At 37.4% G+C, this 18,316-nt stretch overlaps 1 protein-coding gene and 1 non-coding gene across 3 annotated transcripts; one reads left to right on the top strand and one right to left on the bottom strand.

Moving 5' to 3' along the window:
• Nucleotides 1-1,107: 1,107 nt before the first annotated feature.
• Nucleotides 1,108-15,930, bottom strand: LOC106870498 (ubiquitin recognition factor in ER-associated degradation protein 1). 2 transcript variants are annotated; one of them, XM_014916609.3, is made up of 12 exons: nt 15,701-15,930; nt 9,874-9,988; nt 8,868-8,900; nt 8,351-8,472; nt 7,394-7,524; nt 6,255-6,327; nt 5,009-5,077; nt 4,675-4,761; nt 3,907-3,945; nt 2,963-3,051; nt 2,149-2,224; nt 1,108-1,278 (listed from the first exon to the last, which is right to left on the bottom strand). In XM_014916609.3, the coding sequence occupies exons 1-12, from the start codon at nt 15,701-15,703 to the stop codon at nt 1,219-1,221; spliced, it is 897 nt and encodes a 298-aa protein (XP_014772095.1). In that variant the 5' UTR covers nt 15,704-15,930; the 3' UTR covers nt 1,108-1,218. The 2 variants fall into 2 exon arrangements, with proteins under 2 accessions (XP_014772095.1, XP_089218329.1); XM_089362203.1 differs by lacking the exon at nt 15,701-15,930 and adding an exon at nt 11,860-12,009.
• Nucleotides 15,931-18,234: 2,304 nt separating this feature from the next.
• On the top strand, nt 18,235-18,316 carry Trnal-uag (transfer RNA leucine (anticodon UAG)). Its single transcript has one exon. It is a non-coding gene; the product is annotated as a tRNA-Leu (tRNA).

Here is an 18,316-nt window from a genome sequence, read left to right as displayed (position 1 = left end):
CTGAGCACTGCATACAATAAACTCACCACCATCATCATCATCATCGTTACTATTAAGAAGGCAGTGATCTCAACTTGGCCTTTCATCTTTTTGGAGTTGATAAAATAAAGTACCAGTTGTGTACTGGGTCAATGTAATTGACTTACACCCTCCCACAAAATTTCAGGCCTTGTGCCTATAGTAGAAAGGATTATTATTATTATTATGGTGAGCTGGCAGAATCGTTAACACCCTGGGTAAAATGCTTAGCAGCATTTCATCCATCTTTATGTTCTGAGTTCAAATTCCACCAAGGTAGACTTTGCCTTTCATCCTTTTGGGGTTGATGAAATAAATACCAGTTATGCCCCCCTGCCCAACACACACAATTTCAGGCCTTGTGCCTATAGTAGAAAGAATCGTTATCATGGTGAGCTGGCAGAATCGTTAGCACATTGGATGGAATGCTTAGCAATATTTCACCTGTAGCTACCTTCTGAGTTCAAGTTTCACTGCAGTCGACTTTGCCTTTTATCCTTGCAGGGTCGATAAATTAAGTACCAGTCCCCACAAATTTCAGGCCTTGTGCCTATAGTAGAAAGGATCGTTATCATGGTGAGCTGGCAGAATCGTTAGCACATTGGATGGAATGCTTAGCAATATTTCACCTGTAGCTACCTTCTGAGTTCAAGTTTCACTGCAGTCGACTTTGCCTTTTATCCTTGCAGGGTCGATAAATTAAGTACCAGTCCCCACAAATTTCAGGCCTTGTGCCTTTAGTAGAAAGGATCATCATCATCATCATAAATACAGTGAACCAGTGATTGTTCAATGGAAACATTTATCCAACAATGCCATTGTTCACCACATGCGATGTAACAAATAAACAGATGAACTGTAATTGTGATTATGTGTGCAGTGTGTTGTGTTACAAAAAATATTCAGCTTGAAAGGGGAAAAGCAAAGCAAGACATTAAAGCCTGAGGCAAGTAATTATATTCTATCTAGTACTTATTCAATCTATTCCATGAATTCCTCATGAATTAAGCCAGTTTCATTTCGTAAGGTAGCGTTAAGGTGCTACCATACTTTCTCTCTTTTTACAACAGAACAGAAACAACACCAGAATCAAAATTTAATGAGATTTTATTCAACTAGTTAAGTTGCAGTCATAGATTTTGAAGTGTGAAAAAAAAAAAAAAAAAAAGAAAAAAACAATGCAAGATAATAAATAATTCTTTACTTAGTGAGGACTTCACCAGTTCCTGAGAAAGCTTCAAATTTAAACTTCATAACCTGCTACAAAAAACAAAACAAAAAACAACAAAATATAAATAAAAATACATACATGCATATTTACATACATCAATAACATTTAACATTTAATGTTCGTTTTTCCATGCTGGCATGGGTTGGATGGCTTAGCAGGAACTGGCAAAGCCAGGGGCTGCACCAGGTTCCAGAGTCTGTTTTGGCTTGGTTTCTATGGCGGGATGGCCTTCCTAACACCAACTACTCCCCAGTGTACAAAATGCTTGTTACATAGCACCACCAGCAACCACACCCACACTTCATATATATATAAAGGGTAAAGACCCTCTTTGGTCATGAATGACCATGGGATTGCACCTAGAAAGATCCCCACCAAAGCACAAGTCCAGACTAAGTTGTTTATGGAAGAACAGAAGCTGCCCATGTATACCAGGCTCCCCTCTCCATGCCACTGATGTTATCCAAGGGAAAGGCAAAGGCTGATACAGCTTGGCACCATTGATGCTGCCACTCATTTCTACAGCAGAGTGAACTGGAGCTATGTGAAATAAAGTGTCTTGCTCAAGAACACAACACAGAACCTGTTCCAAGAATCGAACTCACTACTACATGATTGTGAGCCTGATGCTCAAACCACTGAGCAATGTTGCCTTCATATACTTATATACATATTGTCATCATCATCATCATCATCGTTTAACGTCCATTTTCTATGCTGGCAAGGGTTGGATGGTTTGACTGAGGTCTGTTGTAGGCAGAGATAGCGGGAAATAATGATGATGACCACGATGGTGTGTCTGTATATAAGATAAGAGCAGGAAATTTGGCAAGGGAAAATAATAATAATAATAATAATGATATATTTTATGTAATTATAATAACCGTGTTAATACTTACATTATTTGCATTTGTTGGACGAACAGTTCTGATGAATGTAATACTCCCTGGTTTGTAATCATAATTAGGAATACCACTGGATGGATAGATAGGCAAAGAGATAGAAAGACATATAAATAGATAAATTATAGACAAATTGATAATATATATATATAGACACACAGATAGAAAAATTATTCTTCCCCGCTCACTTGCCGCTTAATTATTTCTCATTAAGTTTTTAATACTTTCTATATTTAATAGATTAACAAACTTAATTATTGTTTTAGATGCAGATAGGATTGTTAAGTGATATATTCTTTTCTCCTCTAGGAACAAAGCTCGAAATTTTTGGGGAGGGGGACCAGTCAATTAGATCAACCCCAGTACTTGACTGGGACTTAATTCATCAACCCCGAAAGGATGAAAGGCAAAGTCGACCCAGGCAGAATTTGAACTAAGAACATAAAGACAGATGAATATAATCTTTTCTCTTCTGGGAACAAGGCCTGAAATTTTGGGGGAGGGGACCAGTCAATTAGATCGACCCCAGTTCGCAACTGGTACTTAATTTATTGATCCCGAAAGGATGAAAGGCAAAGTCGACCTCGGTGGAATTTGAACTCAGAACATAAAGACAGACGAAATACCGCTAAGCATTTCGTCTGGCTTGCTAACGTTTCTGAGTGATATATTGTTTATTGTTCAATTGTTCCTTCCATAAACAACTCCTTTATATCAACCATTGTAAAATCTTGTACATGGACTAAATGACACTTCAATAATTACTGACATAACTAAAATACATAATTACTGACACAAATAGCATACATACCGTTTATGAGTGGCAGGCTGAGCAATGACGGGTTCAGTGTCAGATATTTTTTTCTTGCCATCGAGTCGGTTTCCTTCCCCAGTGAATGCCTGTCAAAGAGAAGAAAAAAAAAAATCAAAGCAAGTAAAAAAAAAATCCAAGGGACAACTGTCAGCTTTAATGTTTATTCATTAACTTTGTCTCAAATTAATCATGTGTTATATCAGAGTTTTGACATTTGAATGATATGATTGTTTAGCTTTTGAATGACATTGTCGGGTAGGTGTAAGAGACCAGATCTGGTCAGTTTGAACATAAAACAGGGAGAATATTTGGGCTGGATTTAGTCAGTTTAAATGCTAAAATGTTAAAGGATTTCTTCCAGTTGAGCAGGCATGGCTGTGCAGAGGCTCACTTGTTCCACAACTGTGAAGACATGGGTTCAATCCCAATGTATCATATCTTCTATTGTAGTTTCAAACCAACCAAAGCCTTGTGAAAGACATTTGATAGGTGGAAAGTGGGTTCAATCCCATTGTATGGCACTTTGGGCAAATGTCTTCAACTACAGCCCCAGCTTAACAAAAGCCTTGTGAGTGAATATGATCAATAGAAATTAAAAGAAGCCTGTTGTATGTATGTATGTATGTATGTATGTATGTACATACATATATGCTCATTCTGTCATGGGAGCTTGTCTTACAAGTTACCAGGCAACCTCATTAGTGCCAATGCCAGGAAAAGAGCACCCAGTACACACTGCAAAATGGTTGGCATTAGAAAGGGCCATCCAGTTGTAGAAACCCCTGTGAGAGCAGACACTGGGGGCTTGATGCAGTTTCCTCACTTCTCAGATCCTGTTGAGCTGTTCAACACACACCAACATAGAATACAGACATTTAATGATGATGATGATAATGATGATAATGATGATGATGATGATTATATATAGTTGAGTTACTTACACAGAATTGTGGTGCTGTTTGCTGTGAGTCTGAGGTAATCTAGCAAAAAAAAAAAAAAAAAAGAAAAAAAAAAAAAAAAAAGGTAATGTCATTTAAATACGTAAAATTTATTTATTAAATTTACATTTAATGTAAAATTTACCAATTACATTTTAACATACAATGCCATCTTATTTATTTAATTTTATCTTTTATATGAGTCACTGAAGGAAGTTCTACATAAAGATATAATGATGTTTAGGACGAAGTGAATCTGGGTGTAGCATGTTTGTGGCAAAGATGCCTTTGTCATAGCAAAAAGATCTCCAACCACCGGAACATCTTTGATTCTATGTGTGGGCAGTTAGGGGTTTCTAGGGGCTAAATAACAGTTTGTTTATCTTTAGACATTAGATAATGAGATAATTTTATAACAGACTCTTTTACTTGTTTCAGTCATTTGACTGCGGCCATGCTGGAGCACCGCCTTTAGTTGAGCAAATCGACCCCAGGACTTATTCTTTGGATGCCTAGTACTTATTCTATCGGTCTCCTTTGCCGAACTGCTAAGTTACGGGGATGTAAGCACACCAGCACTGGTTGCCAAGCGATGTTGGGGGGACAAACATAGACACACAAACGTATACACACACACTGAGCTGTCGAAAATCTTCTTCAAAAAAATTCTGTGACTCATGCAATTGTGGAAAAGTGAAAATTGAACAATGACGACAATGAAGACGATGATGATGATAAGACATGCATTTAACGATATCTTATGGAAGTTACCTCATGGTCTTTATCTTCTTCTTCATCTGAAGATGTTTTATGCATTGAGTGAGGTTCTTGATAGCCAACAGGTGGAGCAAATTCAACCTGGAAGAAGATGTAATTAAAAAAGCATGAATTTCTTTTTCGTTTTTGTGTTTGGTTTGCAAGATTCTTGTCTGGGATGAATTTTCTCCCACAAGTTTTGAAGCCCTTACAAAAGATCAGGAGCATACTCCTTTTACCATGGACTAAACTAAACAAATAAAAAAGTATATTTGTACTCTCAATGAAATATATCTTTCATGTGAAAGTCTGAGAAACAATAAAGATCCCCAGCAATGGGGGTACTTACATTCATATCACATTCAATGATTGACACAGCAGGACCAGGTTTTGTTTCAAGGACACATAATTCATATATCTGTGAGAAAATACAATAAGAATAAAGACAATTTAGAACAGGAATGAATAATACCAGGGACGTGCCACCTGGGTATGTAGGCAAGGTAGGCAGTGCCTACCCTGAATAAAATAGATCGATAGTAATGGCAAAATATGCACCTAATTCAATAAAATTATGAAGGTTACTCTGATTACCATGCATAAAATACAAAATATTTTATTTTTTGTAGATTAGTTAGGCATAATTTGTTCTTGCCTTTCAATCTTAGTATTAAAGCTATGCATAGAACTGCTGTAGTACACGTGCTGTGGACATTCCTACAACAATGTTTTCTTTATGTACTATAAAGGCAGAAGTAAATTTGCCTACAGCTCAGTCATGTGCCTGTATTTTGCTTATTTTCTTGTGTTTTACTATATAAACATCACCAACTACTGCCTACCCTGAGTAATTACTGATGGCACATGCCTGGATAATATGTTTTATATATTGTTGTTGTTTCCTCAGTGATTGTCAAAGATGTTTCCAAGGTTTTATTTGAGTTTGACAGGCACAACTTTATTCACATTATATACACACACACACATACACAAACATGCATGCATATATATATATATATATATATATATATATATATACACACACACATGCAACAAGACATATATGTACACACACATCCTCGAAGAGCAGACAAGTTTTAACAAAGGTGTTATGAGTATAAAACATGAAAGGAAGCGAAAGTGTGTTTAAAGTTTTGGACATTAGTCCTTCATCAGAAAAAGGAAAGACTGAGAAGAAAACAAGAGGAAAGGTGATGGGAAAGATAAAAAAAAAAAAGGGATTAAAAGGCTGGGTGGGAAAGTAGTTCTATGAGGAGGAGGGGGTTAGAGAAGAGGAAATGGGGTCGTGTGTGCATGTGTAGGGAGGTATCCTTTATGAAGATAGGCATAAGGGAAGGTGGGTGTGAGTGGTATGGGGTGAAGTGATTTCTTGAGGTGTAAAAGTGTGGGGTAAGGAGTGTGCAGGAGGATGGTGAGCAGGTGTGAATGTAAAGTGAGAGGAAGGCAAGGGGGAGGTGAAAGGGAAGGTAGGAAAACCACTGAAGAAAACAATGTCCACTTCTATACAGAATATGTTTTTCCTTAGCCAAACCAAAATGGACAACACACGGAAGATGTCAAGTATTTACACTTACCTTGTCGTTATATTTTATGGCAACAACATCTCCAACGGTAAGACAGGCAAAGTTTCTTAGAGCATTCTCTAACCTTCACGAAGAATTAAGGAGAAATCATCATTTACATAAATTTTATGTTTTACTTGTTTCAGTCATTGGATTGCAGCCATGCTGGGGTACTGCTGTGAAAAAGTTTTAGTCTATCATTCTCTTTTGCTAAACTGCTACGTTACAGGGACACAAACACACCAGCGACAGTTGTCAAGCTGTGGTGGTGATGAGGTCAAACACACACACATATAACAGGCTTCCATTAGTTTCCATCTACCAAATCCACTCGCAAGGCTTTGGCCAGTCCGAGGCTATGGTAGAAGACACTTGCCCACAGTGCCACGCAAGACTGAACCTGCAAATATGTGGATAGGAAGCAAGATTCTTACCACACAATCATGTCTATAATTATAAGATATATAGGCGCATGGCGAGGTTGTGAGTTCGATTCCCAGACCAGGCTGCGTGTTGTGTTCTTGAGCAAGACACTTTATTTCACTTTGCTCCAGTTCACTCAGCTGTAGAAATGAGTTGCAACATCACTGGTGCCAAGCTGTATCGGCCCCTTTGCCTTTCCCTTGGATATCATCAGTAGCGTAGAGAGGGGAGGCTGGCATGCATGGGCGACTGCTGGTCTTCCATAAATAACCTTGCCCGGACTTGTGCCTCGGAAGGTAACTTTCTAGGTGCAATCCCATGGTCAGTCATGACCGAAGGGGGTCTTTACCCTTTAACATACATACCCTCTCAACACCTTCTATTAATTTATACATATATTTTTGCAATGTTCTCTCTTGAAGGAATTTTGTCTGTCACTTCACTGATTATTCCATTCAGTGCCCTTAAATATAACATAGCAATGTGGCTTACCTATGAGTCAATGAGGAAGCTTCTACGTAGCTGTACAACATGCAAGAAATAACAACCAAATCTCTCTCAAATTTCACCTTACTGTTTTGAAAGAGAGGGACAAATTGGATAATGTCTTAGATATACAAAAGGAAAGATGGTTTGAATTGAAAATCTTTGGGCATAGGTCTTTGGGCTGAATTGAGGTAGACCTGGGGTTAAACAAAAGCAACATGTAATTTATTTTAAAAGGATACACAGCTTTAGGATTTGAAATATCAAGAAATTCTGTTTGTTGAGGCTGGAACTTAGCAAACGTTGCAACAGGCAAATTGACATTTTCTACAGTGAGTTTTGTTCCTTCGTCTAAAAGTAGATTTTTCATCATCTATAAAAATAAACAAATAAAGAATAATAATAATAGATCTTTCTACCATAGACACAAGGTCTGAAATTTGTGGGGAGGGGACTAGTTGATTACATCGACCCTTCAGGAAGAAAGGCAAAGTTGACCTTGGTGGAATTTGAACTCAGAACGTAGCGATGGGTGAAATACCGCTAAACATTTTGTCCAACGTGCTAATGATTCTGCCAGCTTGCTGCTTTGATGATGATGATGATGATGATGATGATGATGATGATGATGATGATGGTGATGATGATGGTGATGGTGATAGTGGTGGTGCTGATGATGATGATGATGATGATGATGATGATGATGATAATAATAATAATAATGATGATCCTTTCTATTATAGGCACAAGGCCTGGAATTTGTGGGGAAGTGGGATAGTCAATCAAATCAACCCCAGTACTTGACCGGTACTTAATTTATCGACTCCGAAAGAATGAAAGGAAAAGTTGACCTCGGCAGAATTAGAACTCAGAGCATAAAGATGGACAAAATGCCACGAAGCATTTTGCCTGGCGTGCTAACGATTCCGCCAGCTCACTGCCTTAATGTTAGTAATAAAGTTAATGAACAAAATTTCTAACCCCAAATACTTCGTTTATGATGTTATTCCCGTTTTCTATCTTTAATTATCAGTAACTTCATAATAAATCATGACTGATCCAAAATAATTTATGTATTTATTCTTCCTTATATACAGATTCAAAATAAAGAATAAAAAAATATACTTTCTGCAAGGAAATTGAAAAACAATGTGTATGTTGAGAGGTTAAAATATCTTAATTGAGGGCAAAAATCTTACCCAATATGGTAGATAAACAAGTCCTTCATCAGCTACAAACTCTAAAACACCACAGTGTGTATGCCGGTTTTTCTCAACATTACTAAGCTTGAACAGCATAGGGTACATGATCTTCGTCCGGGCTACAAAGAGGGAAAAAAAAATAAGTAGGTTAACAGTTATCACGTAGGCACTTTAAATTTCTTTTAAAACATTTTATTACATTTAAATATCTATTTTACAAACTGAAAAGGGAGCTTGACGAAATTAACTAAATTACCATAGAATAATGGTTTCATTTTTTTTTTGTAATTAAGATCTAAACTGTTAATATATGAATGTGAAAGAGATTGCTGAATAACTGTAAACCTACTTTTGGGTCCCCTTGTATGTATTGGTAGTTAGATCAATAAAAAACCCAGCCAAATAAATGAAGAGGAGAGAAACAAACAAATAATACATGAACCTGTACAAGAAAAAACCCCAGATTATGTGTTTCATTGGAAGTATGGAAACAAAAGAGTTAAATCATACTTACTCAACTTGTCCAGAGCTGATGTTGGCATAATAACTGGAAGAGAAAGACAAATTACATTTAATACAAATGAAGTCACTTCATTTCTCAAGAAGACATCAACAGCGTAGCTTACTCCTAGTGTTGACTTTCAAACATTAGAGGAGATTATAAACTTTCTGCTTCTATTTGTTACAGTCACTTGACTGCGGCCATGCTGGGGTTCTGCCCCGAAGGGTTTTAGTCGGACAAATCAAGACTGGTACTTTCGGTCTCCTTTGCTGGACTGCTAAGCTACGGGAAACATAAACACAGTTGTCAAGCGGTGGGGTGGGGACACACAAACACAGATACATACTCAAGGTACTGTGCAGTGGGACTGAACCAGGAACCACATGGTTACTAAGCAAAATTTTTTACCAGATAGCCATAACTTAACATTTGAGTAATAAGTCATTATAAAAATATTTAGCTGGCAGAATCGTTAGTATGCTGGGCGAAACGCTTACCGGTATTTCGTCAGTCTTTACGTTCCGAGTTCAAATTGCAAGTGTCTTCTACTATAGCTTCGGGCCGACCAAAGCCTTGTGAGTGGATTTGGTAGGCAGAAACTGAAAGAAGCCCGTCGTATATATATATATATATGTATGTGTGTCTGTGTTTGTCCCCCAACATCGCTTGTCAATCGATGCTGGTGTATTTACGTCCCCGTAACTTAGTGGTTCAGCAAAAGAGACCGATAGAATATGTACTAGGCTTACAAAGAATAAGTCCTGGGGTCGATTTCTTCGCCAAAAGGTGGTGCTCCAGCATGGCCACAGTCAAATGACTGAAATAAGTAAAAGAGAGTATTAACAGCTTTCCATACTTCTGGAATTGGTAAGTACTGGTGCCACAAGTGCTGGGTTTGATATAATTAACAAAATACCATTGATAGTGACGGTGCTCCAGTATGGCCACAGTTCATTGGCTGAAACCAATAAAATACTCAAAATTTAAAGCAGAATAAAGACGGAAGTAAAATACTTACTTTTGCCACCTTTCTCCACATCCCGTTCTCGCTCTCTCATTAATGAAACAGAATAGCATCTGTAGCTACTCTTGAAAGATTGTTCCATGTCAGGAAACAAAGCCCTGAAGTTGATCTGCAATTACAAAAGAAGAAGAAAAAAAAACAAACAAATTAAATGCTATTTGTAAAGCACTGAACTTCATGACAAGGGTCATCAAATATAGTATCAGTCAAGTGCAGGGGTTGATGGTATTGAGTAACCCCTGCCCTAAAAATTGCTGGTTTAAATGTTAAAGGGTTAATGGAACACTTAGATGTCCGGATAAGAAGAATCTCCTAAAACCTGAAAATGAACAGAGTCCTGCCATCTTCTTTATTAGATTTTACTGAACTATTCCATTGTTATTCTTTAGTTTTGACTGTGGAGACATTCTATTCAGCCTCTGTTGTGTCCCTTCAGGGAAATCTCTTCTACTGCAAGCACTGCAGACAGGTTTGCAATAATGCCCTGTTGTTGTTTAGTTGAAGATCAATTTAAATTATCTCCTTCAAATGCAGTTGTTGTATGAGTGACTGCCACACCCACACCGGACACTGCACCACCATCAGCAGCAGACACGATTTCTTCGGGCGCAGATCCATGGTCTCACGAGACCGCTGGATGCCATCAGTATAGTGCCTACTACACTTATGGTTGAAGGCATTTCGACCACGACCCTCCTGTCTTTCTTAAGGGTATTTAAAACTACATTATACTGGCATCGACCATGCTTGAACATAAAAAAGCACCATTCAAGCGTGGTCGATGCCAGCCAGTACCGCCTGACTGGCTCTCGTGTCGGTGGTACGTAAAAAACACCCACTACATGCTCAGAGTGGTTGGTGTTAGGAAGAGCATCCAGCTGTAGAAACCTTGCCAGATCAGACTGGGGCCTGGTACAGCCCCCTAGCTTGCCAGTCCTCAGTCAAACCGTCCAACCCTTGCCAGCAAGGAAAGCGGACGTTAAACGACGATGACGATGATGATGATGATTATCCAATGCACCTGTGTTTTTTTTTTTGTTAAGATGATAGGATGTGACTTGCCTATCATCTCTAGTAGGTTGAAAGACAATAAAAAGATTATTAGATACAGCCATACAGCTTAGATACTAGAAGAATAAACGAGGGAGCTTTGGCACAGCTGCTTGTCTGGCAAGAAAGACCAGATAAATTTTCCTAGGCTCACATCAGACAGTCTAAATGAAAAAGAAAGAGGGTATATTCCTGGAAAAAAACAAAACAAAAAAAAAAAAAACGGGAAGGTCGTAAGTGGAATACATTTGACCAAAGATCTATCTGTTCTGCGACCGGATTGTAACTAAACAACATAAGGAAGTTATGATACAACATAATTAGAAAAAAAAAAAAAAAAAGAAACCCACCGAAGGAACTCTAATATGGTGGTCATTTTATCGGCTGGAAATAGCAACCAAATCTCTTTCAAATCGCAGTAAAAAGAACGCATTGGTAATATAGTCGGAGAAAGCACTACTTTTGAAACAGAACCGACAGAATGGTCGTGTTTTGAGTGTACTTTTATCTAAAGTCTGCAGTTTCAGGTGTAATTCTGGGGCCAAACAACACCATATTTTCACGACACATATCAGAAGAAAGTTTAAATATATCTCAGTGAAAAAGCAGTTTTAGAATCGAACAAAAGAATTCGTAAGCAAATAAGATCAGGGGAAAAGTGGTAAACTCTTTCAAAAATATTTACGAGAAAAAGGTTTCAAAACTGCCATTGTCCATTCCAACTGACAGACTCTTGGAATTTCTGCAAGTCATAAACTAATGTTTTCATGTTGTCTTTAAATTCGTACAATTTTTTTTACTATTTCTCGGTAATTTTCATTTATTTATTGTTTTTATCTTTTTTTTTCTCATATTTATTTCTGGGCATCCATCAAGTTTTCTCGTTTTAGGGTTCAGAGCCAATAAACAAATTAACAAAGACACCCTTACCTGCTGAATATGAAGCAAATCTAAAGGGTTGTTCCCCTGCAAATGTGAAAGTGACGAAAAATTCATCATCGCTTTATGAAACAAGAGACGTAACTCCGTATAACGTTCACAACAATTAGAGAGAGAGAGAGGATGAGGAGATGCAAAGAACCCTCACCACCACCACGACCAACGGAAACAGCGTTATGTAGGTAATATAGGAGTATAGCGTACCGTGATTTTCAATCTCCAATGGTATTGTCCCTCACTTCGCCACTTATTAGATTTCCACTTGTCTAAGATAGTGTTTGTGAAGGGGGGGGGGCATGTCAAATGTTTTGCTTAACAACTGATGTTGGTGTATTTACGTCCCTGTTACTTAGTGGTTCGGCAAAAAAGATCGATAGAATAAGGACGAAGGCGGCGAGCTGGCAGAAACGTTAGCGCGCCGGGCGAGATGCTTAGCGGTATTTCGTCTGCCGTTACGTTCTGAGTTCAAATTCCGCCGAGGTCGACTTTGCCTTTCATCCTTTCGGGGGTCGATAAATTAAGTACCAGTTACGCACTGGGGTCGATGTAATTGACTTAATCCCTTTGTCTGTCCTTGTTTGTCCCCTCTATGTTTAGCCCCTTGTGGGCAATAACGAAATAAGAATAAGGACTAGGTTTACAAAGAATAAGTCCTGGGGTCGAGTTGTTTGACTAAATGCTGTGCTCCAGTATGGCCACAGTCAAAATTACTGAAACAAGTAAAAAAATAAAAGAATATAAATGTGTATATGTTTTTGGTTTTGTTCCCCACTATTGCTTGATAACCAGTGTTGGTGTGTTGACATCCCTGTAACTTGGCAGTTTGGCCAAAGAGACAAAGAGAATAAGCACCAGGCTTAAAAAAACAATACTGGGGTCAATTTGTTTGGCTAAAATTCTGCAAAGTGGCGCTCCAGCATAATAACTACAGTCTACTGACTGAGAATCTCCCAAAACTAGACACCAATATGTATGCATTATCTAAGATTAATAAGATTATCTATGAAGAAAAACAACCAATATCAATGTATGTAATCTCCAAAAACCATGAAACCGCAAGCACTTTCCACTTTACTATCATGAAAGACAACTCTGAATAATAAAACTAAGATATAAAAATCCACAAACAAGCATAACAAATATGCATTCAGATCATCAGCTGCCAAACGGATATCAATATGGTTTCAATACCTGCACAGTACCACTCAATCCAGTAATGTCAGCAGATAGATACAAATTTGACTGGTGACAGCTCACTGAATTTGGATTACTTGGATTCTGACATCTGTCACGGGCCATATTTATTAGCCTGGTGTATCTTCATATACTGAGAGCTTATGAACAATTTTAACTCAGTATCAATCCGTGTGTGTATGTATGTATGTGTATGTATATATATATATATATATATATATATATATATATATATACATATATATATTCGCCATGATAGATCGCTGACGACTACACATATTTTTTTTTTCTCCTTGTTTCTTTCTGTTGAAGAGCGTAGGCTCGAAACATTAAAGACTTTCTCTATTCCCAAGCATTATACTAATACATCCATTTGTTGTTTACACCACCTGTCTTCGTCTGTTGTTTTTTTGTGAAATCATCGTCATCATTTAACGTCCACTATGTTGGCATGGGTTAGACAGTTTGAGCTGCACTAGCTTCCAGTCCTATTTGGCATGGTTTCTACAGCTGGATGCCCTTCCTAACACACACACACACAAAGTTGTTGTCTAAGAATATTTAAATAAAAAAAATGAAGCCGTATATTTGGTAATAGAGTGGGTGTATAATAATTGTATACACTGATTGGTGTGTGTATATACTTTATACTACCTGTATCTGTTATCATGAGATGCCATTTTTGTTCTGTAAATTGGCATGAGGAGTGGGTGAAACAAAAAGGGTTGAAAAGCATTGATTTAAAATTACTAATTGTAATTTTTGCATGTATTTAGTACTACAGTTCCCTGACTGTACATAGGTGAATTCTCTTTAGGAAATGATCCTTACTTCTGTTATCATATCTGTATTTATTTTATTTCATTTTAGCTGGCCTCATAAATTTCTGTGTTCTTCTCATCCTTTTCTTTTTTATTCCATCCAAGTGTGTTTGCAACATTTCATCTGTGAAGATTATAGGCACAGGAATGGCTGTGATAGGCATAGGGGCTGTTTTGTGGTTAAGAAGTTGTGAGTGTTTATTGAACGGAAACACCTAAAGCTCCACGAGGCTCTGGCAGGGGATGGTGGTGAACCCTGTTGTGCTCTTTCACCACAACTTTCTCTCGCTCTTTCTTTCTGTTTCTTTTGTGACTGTAATTCAAAGGGCCAGCCTTGTCACACTGTGTCACGCTGAATATCCCCGAGAACTATGTTAGGGGTACACGTGTCAGTGGATGCTCAGCCACTTGCATGTAAATTCCACGAGGAGGCTGTTCTGTTGATTGGATCGACTGGAACCCTCGTCCACGCCTATAGGCACAAGGCCTGAATCGTTTTTTTTTGGGGGGGGATTAGCCGATTACATTGACCCGTGCTCAACTGGTACTCATTTCATTGCCCCTGAGAGAATGAAAGACAAAGTCGACTTCAGTGGCATTTGAATTCAGAACGTAAATAAAATAATAAAAAAATAACCAAGTTTATTTCAGAATGCCTGAGCAATTTTCTATTTTATTAGGATTTGTCTGCATGGTAAATAATGGTTTGTTTAGAATAAAAGACTGGCGACTTGAAGTTAATGTTTATCTGAACAGAGGTGTTGTATGAGCATATACAATTGTGTTGTGTGTATACTGTAGTATAATAGATGTGTATGTACGTACACACACAGACATATTGTTATTTTGTCATATGGGGATCGAGGACGTTCTTTCTACGAACATAATCAAGATTACCCGTCAATTCACGGGGAGAATTTTTGGAAAGCTGTCCCTCGAAGTCCCATATCTCATGAAAAAGGAAAAGGGTTTCCCCCCACTCCATTATCTCTTTTTTTTTTTTTTTAGTTCTCTTGTGTATCATAGAATGGAAATAATAATTCTGAATTTTCTTCGAAAATTTGATTCAATTTAATTCTTCTGTTTAGATTTTTGTCCTCTGTCTCCACATCCTTTTGCCTTTCTTATGTGGTGTGGGACTTCGAGGGGCAGCTGTTGCATAATTTCCACTTACTTTTCTCTAGACTTCTCTGATCCCACTAAAATTAACGATGAAAGGCGTTCCAACCGTGACCTCAAATAATTCTTGATTACAGTTGGCAACTATCATAATTACTTTGAATAGTCATTGTTTCGCCCCAGGTCAGCCCTGAAGTCATTCTGGCCATGACCATCACGTCTACATTTTGGTGTTCTTTCTAATGAATCTTACATTCTCACCACTATTGTTAAGAATTTAGAAATTCAATGACCTTTGACAGCGTAGAAACTAACTTCGAAGGCTTGCGTGTGATGAAGCTAATCTAAGGTTCCTGGTATTCCAACTATGGCCACCATCTCTAAGGATATCTGGGACATCATACGGTGTCATACGAAGATTTTTGGCTGCTATTTCTACCGGATCGAGCTTTCTATATATTTTTTTTCACCTATCCTATGTAAAACCTAATGTTTAAAAGACCTCCCATATGTAAAGATTAAAGATATATAAAATTAACGAGCGTTTTGTCTCGGCCACTGTTGATTCGTGATCCTCCTTTTATATCATGTAGCACCGTTAATCCCACATTATTGGCGAAAACAACGAAATCAAAACAAACCCAAGAATTCATATCGTTGTCACGAAAAGTTGAAAAAATAATAAAACAAAGACTTACCATTGGAATTGTTTTTCTTCAAAACTCTACACAAGGTTAATTAAAATATTAATATTCTCAATATGGAATTAAAATATATCAAAAAAGATATATCCTTGGGATATGATATTGCCTATTTAATCCTTGTAATTATATATACTCGTTAAATGTAAATATTATGGAGAGAATTTAACTCAATCAAGATAAAAAAGGATGGAAATCCAGACACGAAATTTTCCTCAATGTTTATTAAACAGTTGCGCACTTACTATATTGTTGTCAAAATTGTATTGCCTTTATATATTTATTCTATGTGAAGTTTAGTGTAATATGGGAATTATAAGAACGATTAAAATAAATATAATTGGAAATAATTAAATATGGGATTTTATTTATATTAATGTTTTATTAACTGCGGAGCAATAAGATGACTTGGAAAATAGTAAACAGGAAGTTTGGTTTGTGACGTCTGGATTAGTGGAACCAGAATAATAGAATAATAAAATAAAACAGAATTCAACAGAATAAAACAGAATACTATTCTGACACGTTGTTAAATTTGTTTTAACTAAAAACGAACGTTTTAAGATGTAAATTTGATAATGTCTGTTTTCAAATGAAAATAAATAAAGACTTTTTAAATGTGTATTTTATTAGATAATGATTTTATTTGTAGTCTTATAAATAAATTTAGTCGATCTTTAATTCTAGCGTCTTAAAAACAAATGTTCACTTTTATTTTCTCACGAGTTTTTGCGTATATGTCTATGCGTGTGTTGCGGTCAAGCTGTAGCATCGCCTTCAAGGACTTCAGTCGAAGGAACAGACACCAGTACTTTTTTTTATAGCCTGGTACTCATTCTAATGGTCTCTTCCAGTGAACCGATACGTTACAAGGACATAAACAAACCAGCTCCTGCTAGCATTGTAGGTGTTCTAACGCCTTCTACCATATCTAATGACAATTAAAGTTTTCCTTTTTGGTGATTAATTGCCAAACCGCTGCTTAATTTAATTATATATATATATATTCTACATATATTCTTCTAATCTTTTATTTGTTTCAGTCATTTGACTGCGGCCAAGCTGGAGCACCGCCTTAAAGGGCTTTAGTCGAAGAAATTGACTCCAGGACTTATTCTTTAAGCCTAGTAATTATTCTATCGGTCTCTTTTGCGGAACTGCTAGGTTACCGGGACGTAAACACACCAGCATCGGTTGTCATGCGATGGCGGGTGGGGGGGGAGGACAAACACAGAAACAGATACACGTACACACACACACACACACATGGTATATTCTTGTTGACTTCAGTTTTTTCAATTGCAGCATTAATCTGAGCTTAAGTAATCTCTCTCTCCCCCACCCCCCACACACAATTTGATTAAAAAATTGCACAGAAGATAGCAATTTGAAAAATCACATACAAGTGGTAGGAGACGGTGGAGTTGCTACAGCGGCGGCAGCGTAAGACGTGTGTTTTTGGCATAAGGTGGTGCCGCTTGTACCAATTGCATGTTTTGTCCCAGGCAGTGGCGGCTCCTGTATAGGAACTGTGGAGCTGCAGCACCCCCTAATTCCACTCGATATTATCGATAACATTCAATATAACGAGTTCTTTCTTCTTTAATTATTTCTTTATACTTGGACATTATATATTCCTTAAGCTTTATGTCAGTAGCCATCCCCTAGTTTATGAAAAAAAAAAAAAAATCTTTGTATAGAACTGTGCACTTTCGGCTGTTTTGCACATGCTCACATGTCCGAGATAGGAAGCTTCATGCTAGGGAGAGACGGCACTGTCGTTCACACAGTGCCGGTGAAAGGCAGTGTTTCTTTTTGACTCTGCTTGTGTTGTGCTTAAAAACGTGTTTTAGATTATTATCCTGCTTCCAGCTTCAGTGTTACTGCCAGGATTTGAAAAATAGGGCACCTTATTTTGTGATTTAGGGGGGATTTTTGAAAAACAAGGGGGAATTCGCAGCAGTGTTCAGTGAACAAATTAAACACACTACTCGGCAGTGGTTAAAACACGAACCGATTAAGTTTATGCATAAATTTTCTTTTTATATGTTTGTTTCCTTTTACACAATATTAAAACAATGGCTAAAAACAAAATTAGAATTTTGAAAGAAATATGTATAAAAGGATAATTTGTTTAAAAAAAAAATATTTTGTTTTGAAATAGGTGATACAAAAAAAAAAAGAAAGAGAAAGAAAGAAAAAATGGAAAAATCCCTACTAAAACGGAGAAATGCCAATTAATATAAAGTTTGCCTGACGGGCTTCAGCACAATTTCCGTCTACTCAGGTGAACTGAAAAAGTTTGGGTCAACCCAACGCTGTAGTAAACGACATTTGCTCAAGTTGCCGTGCTGCAGGATCGAACTCGTGACTTGAAGTTTGCAAGGTGAAGTTTTTAACTACTCGACCTCGTCTGCGTCACTACGCAAATATGTACGTAGAAACGCATGTCTGTACGTATATTTGTACGCACACACATAATCTGTTAAATTCATTACTATTATATATTTTTGAACATCAGCAGGCAGAGAGGTAGTGTGGCCGAGTGGTCTAAGGCGCTGGTTTTAGGCACCAGTCTCTTCGGAGGCGTGGGTTCGAATCCCATCACTGCCA

This window comes from Octopus bimaculoides, chromosome 14 (genome assembly GCF_046866305.1).
Source record: "Octopus bimaculoides isolate indiv1 chromosome 14, ASM4686630v1, whole genome shotgun sequence".
NCBI lineage: Eukaryota > Metazoa > Mollusca > Cephalopoda > Octopoda > Octopodidae > Octopus > Octopus bimaculoides.
Note: the sequence above shows the minus strand (reverse complement) of the source record. Positions and strands in the feature narration are given on the sequence as shown.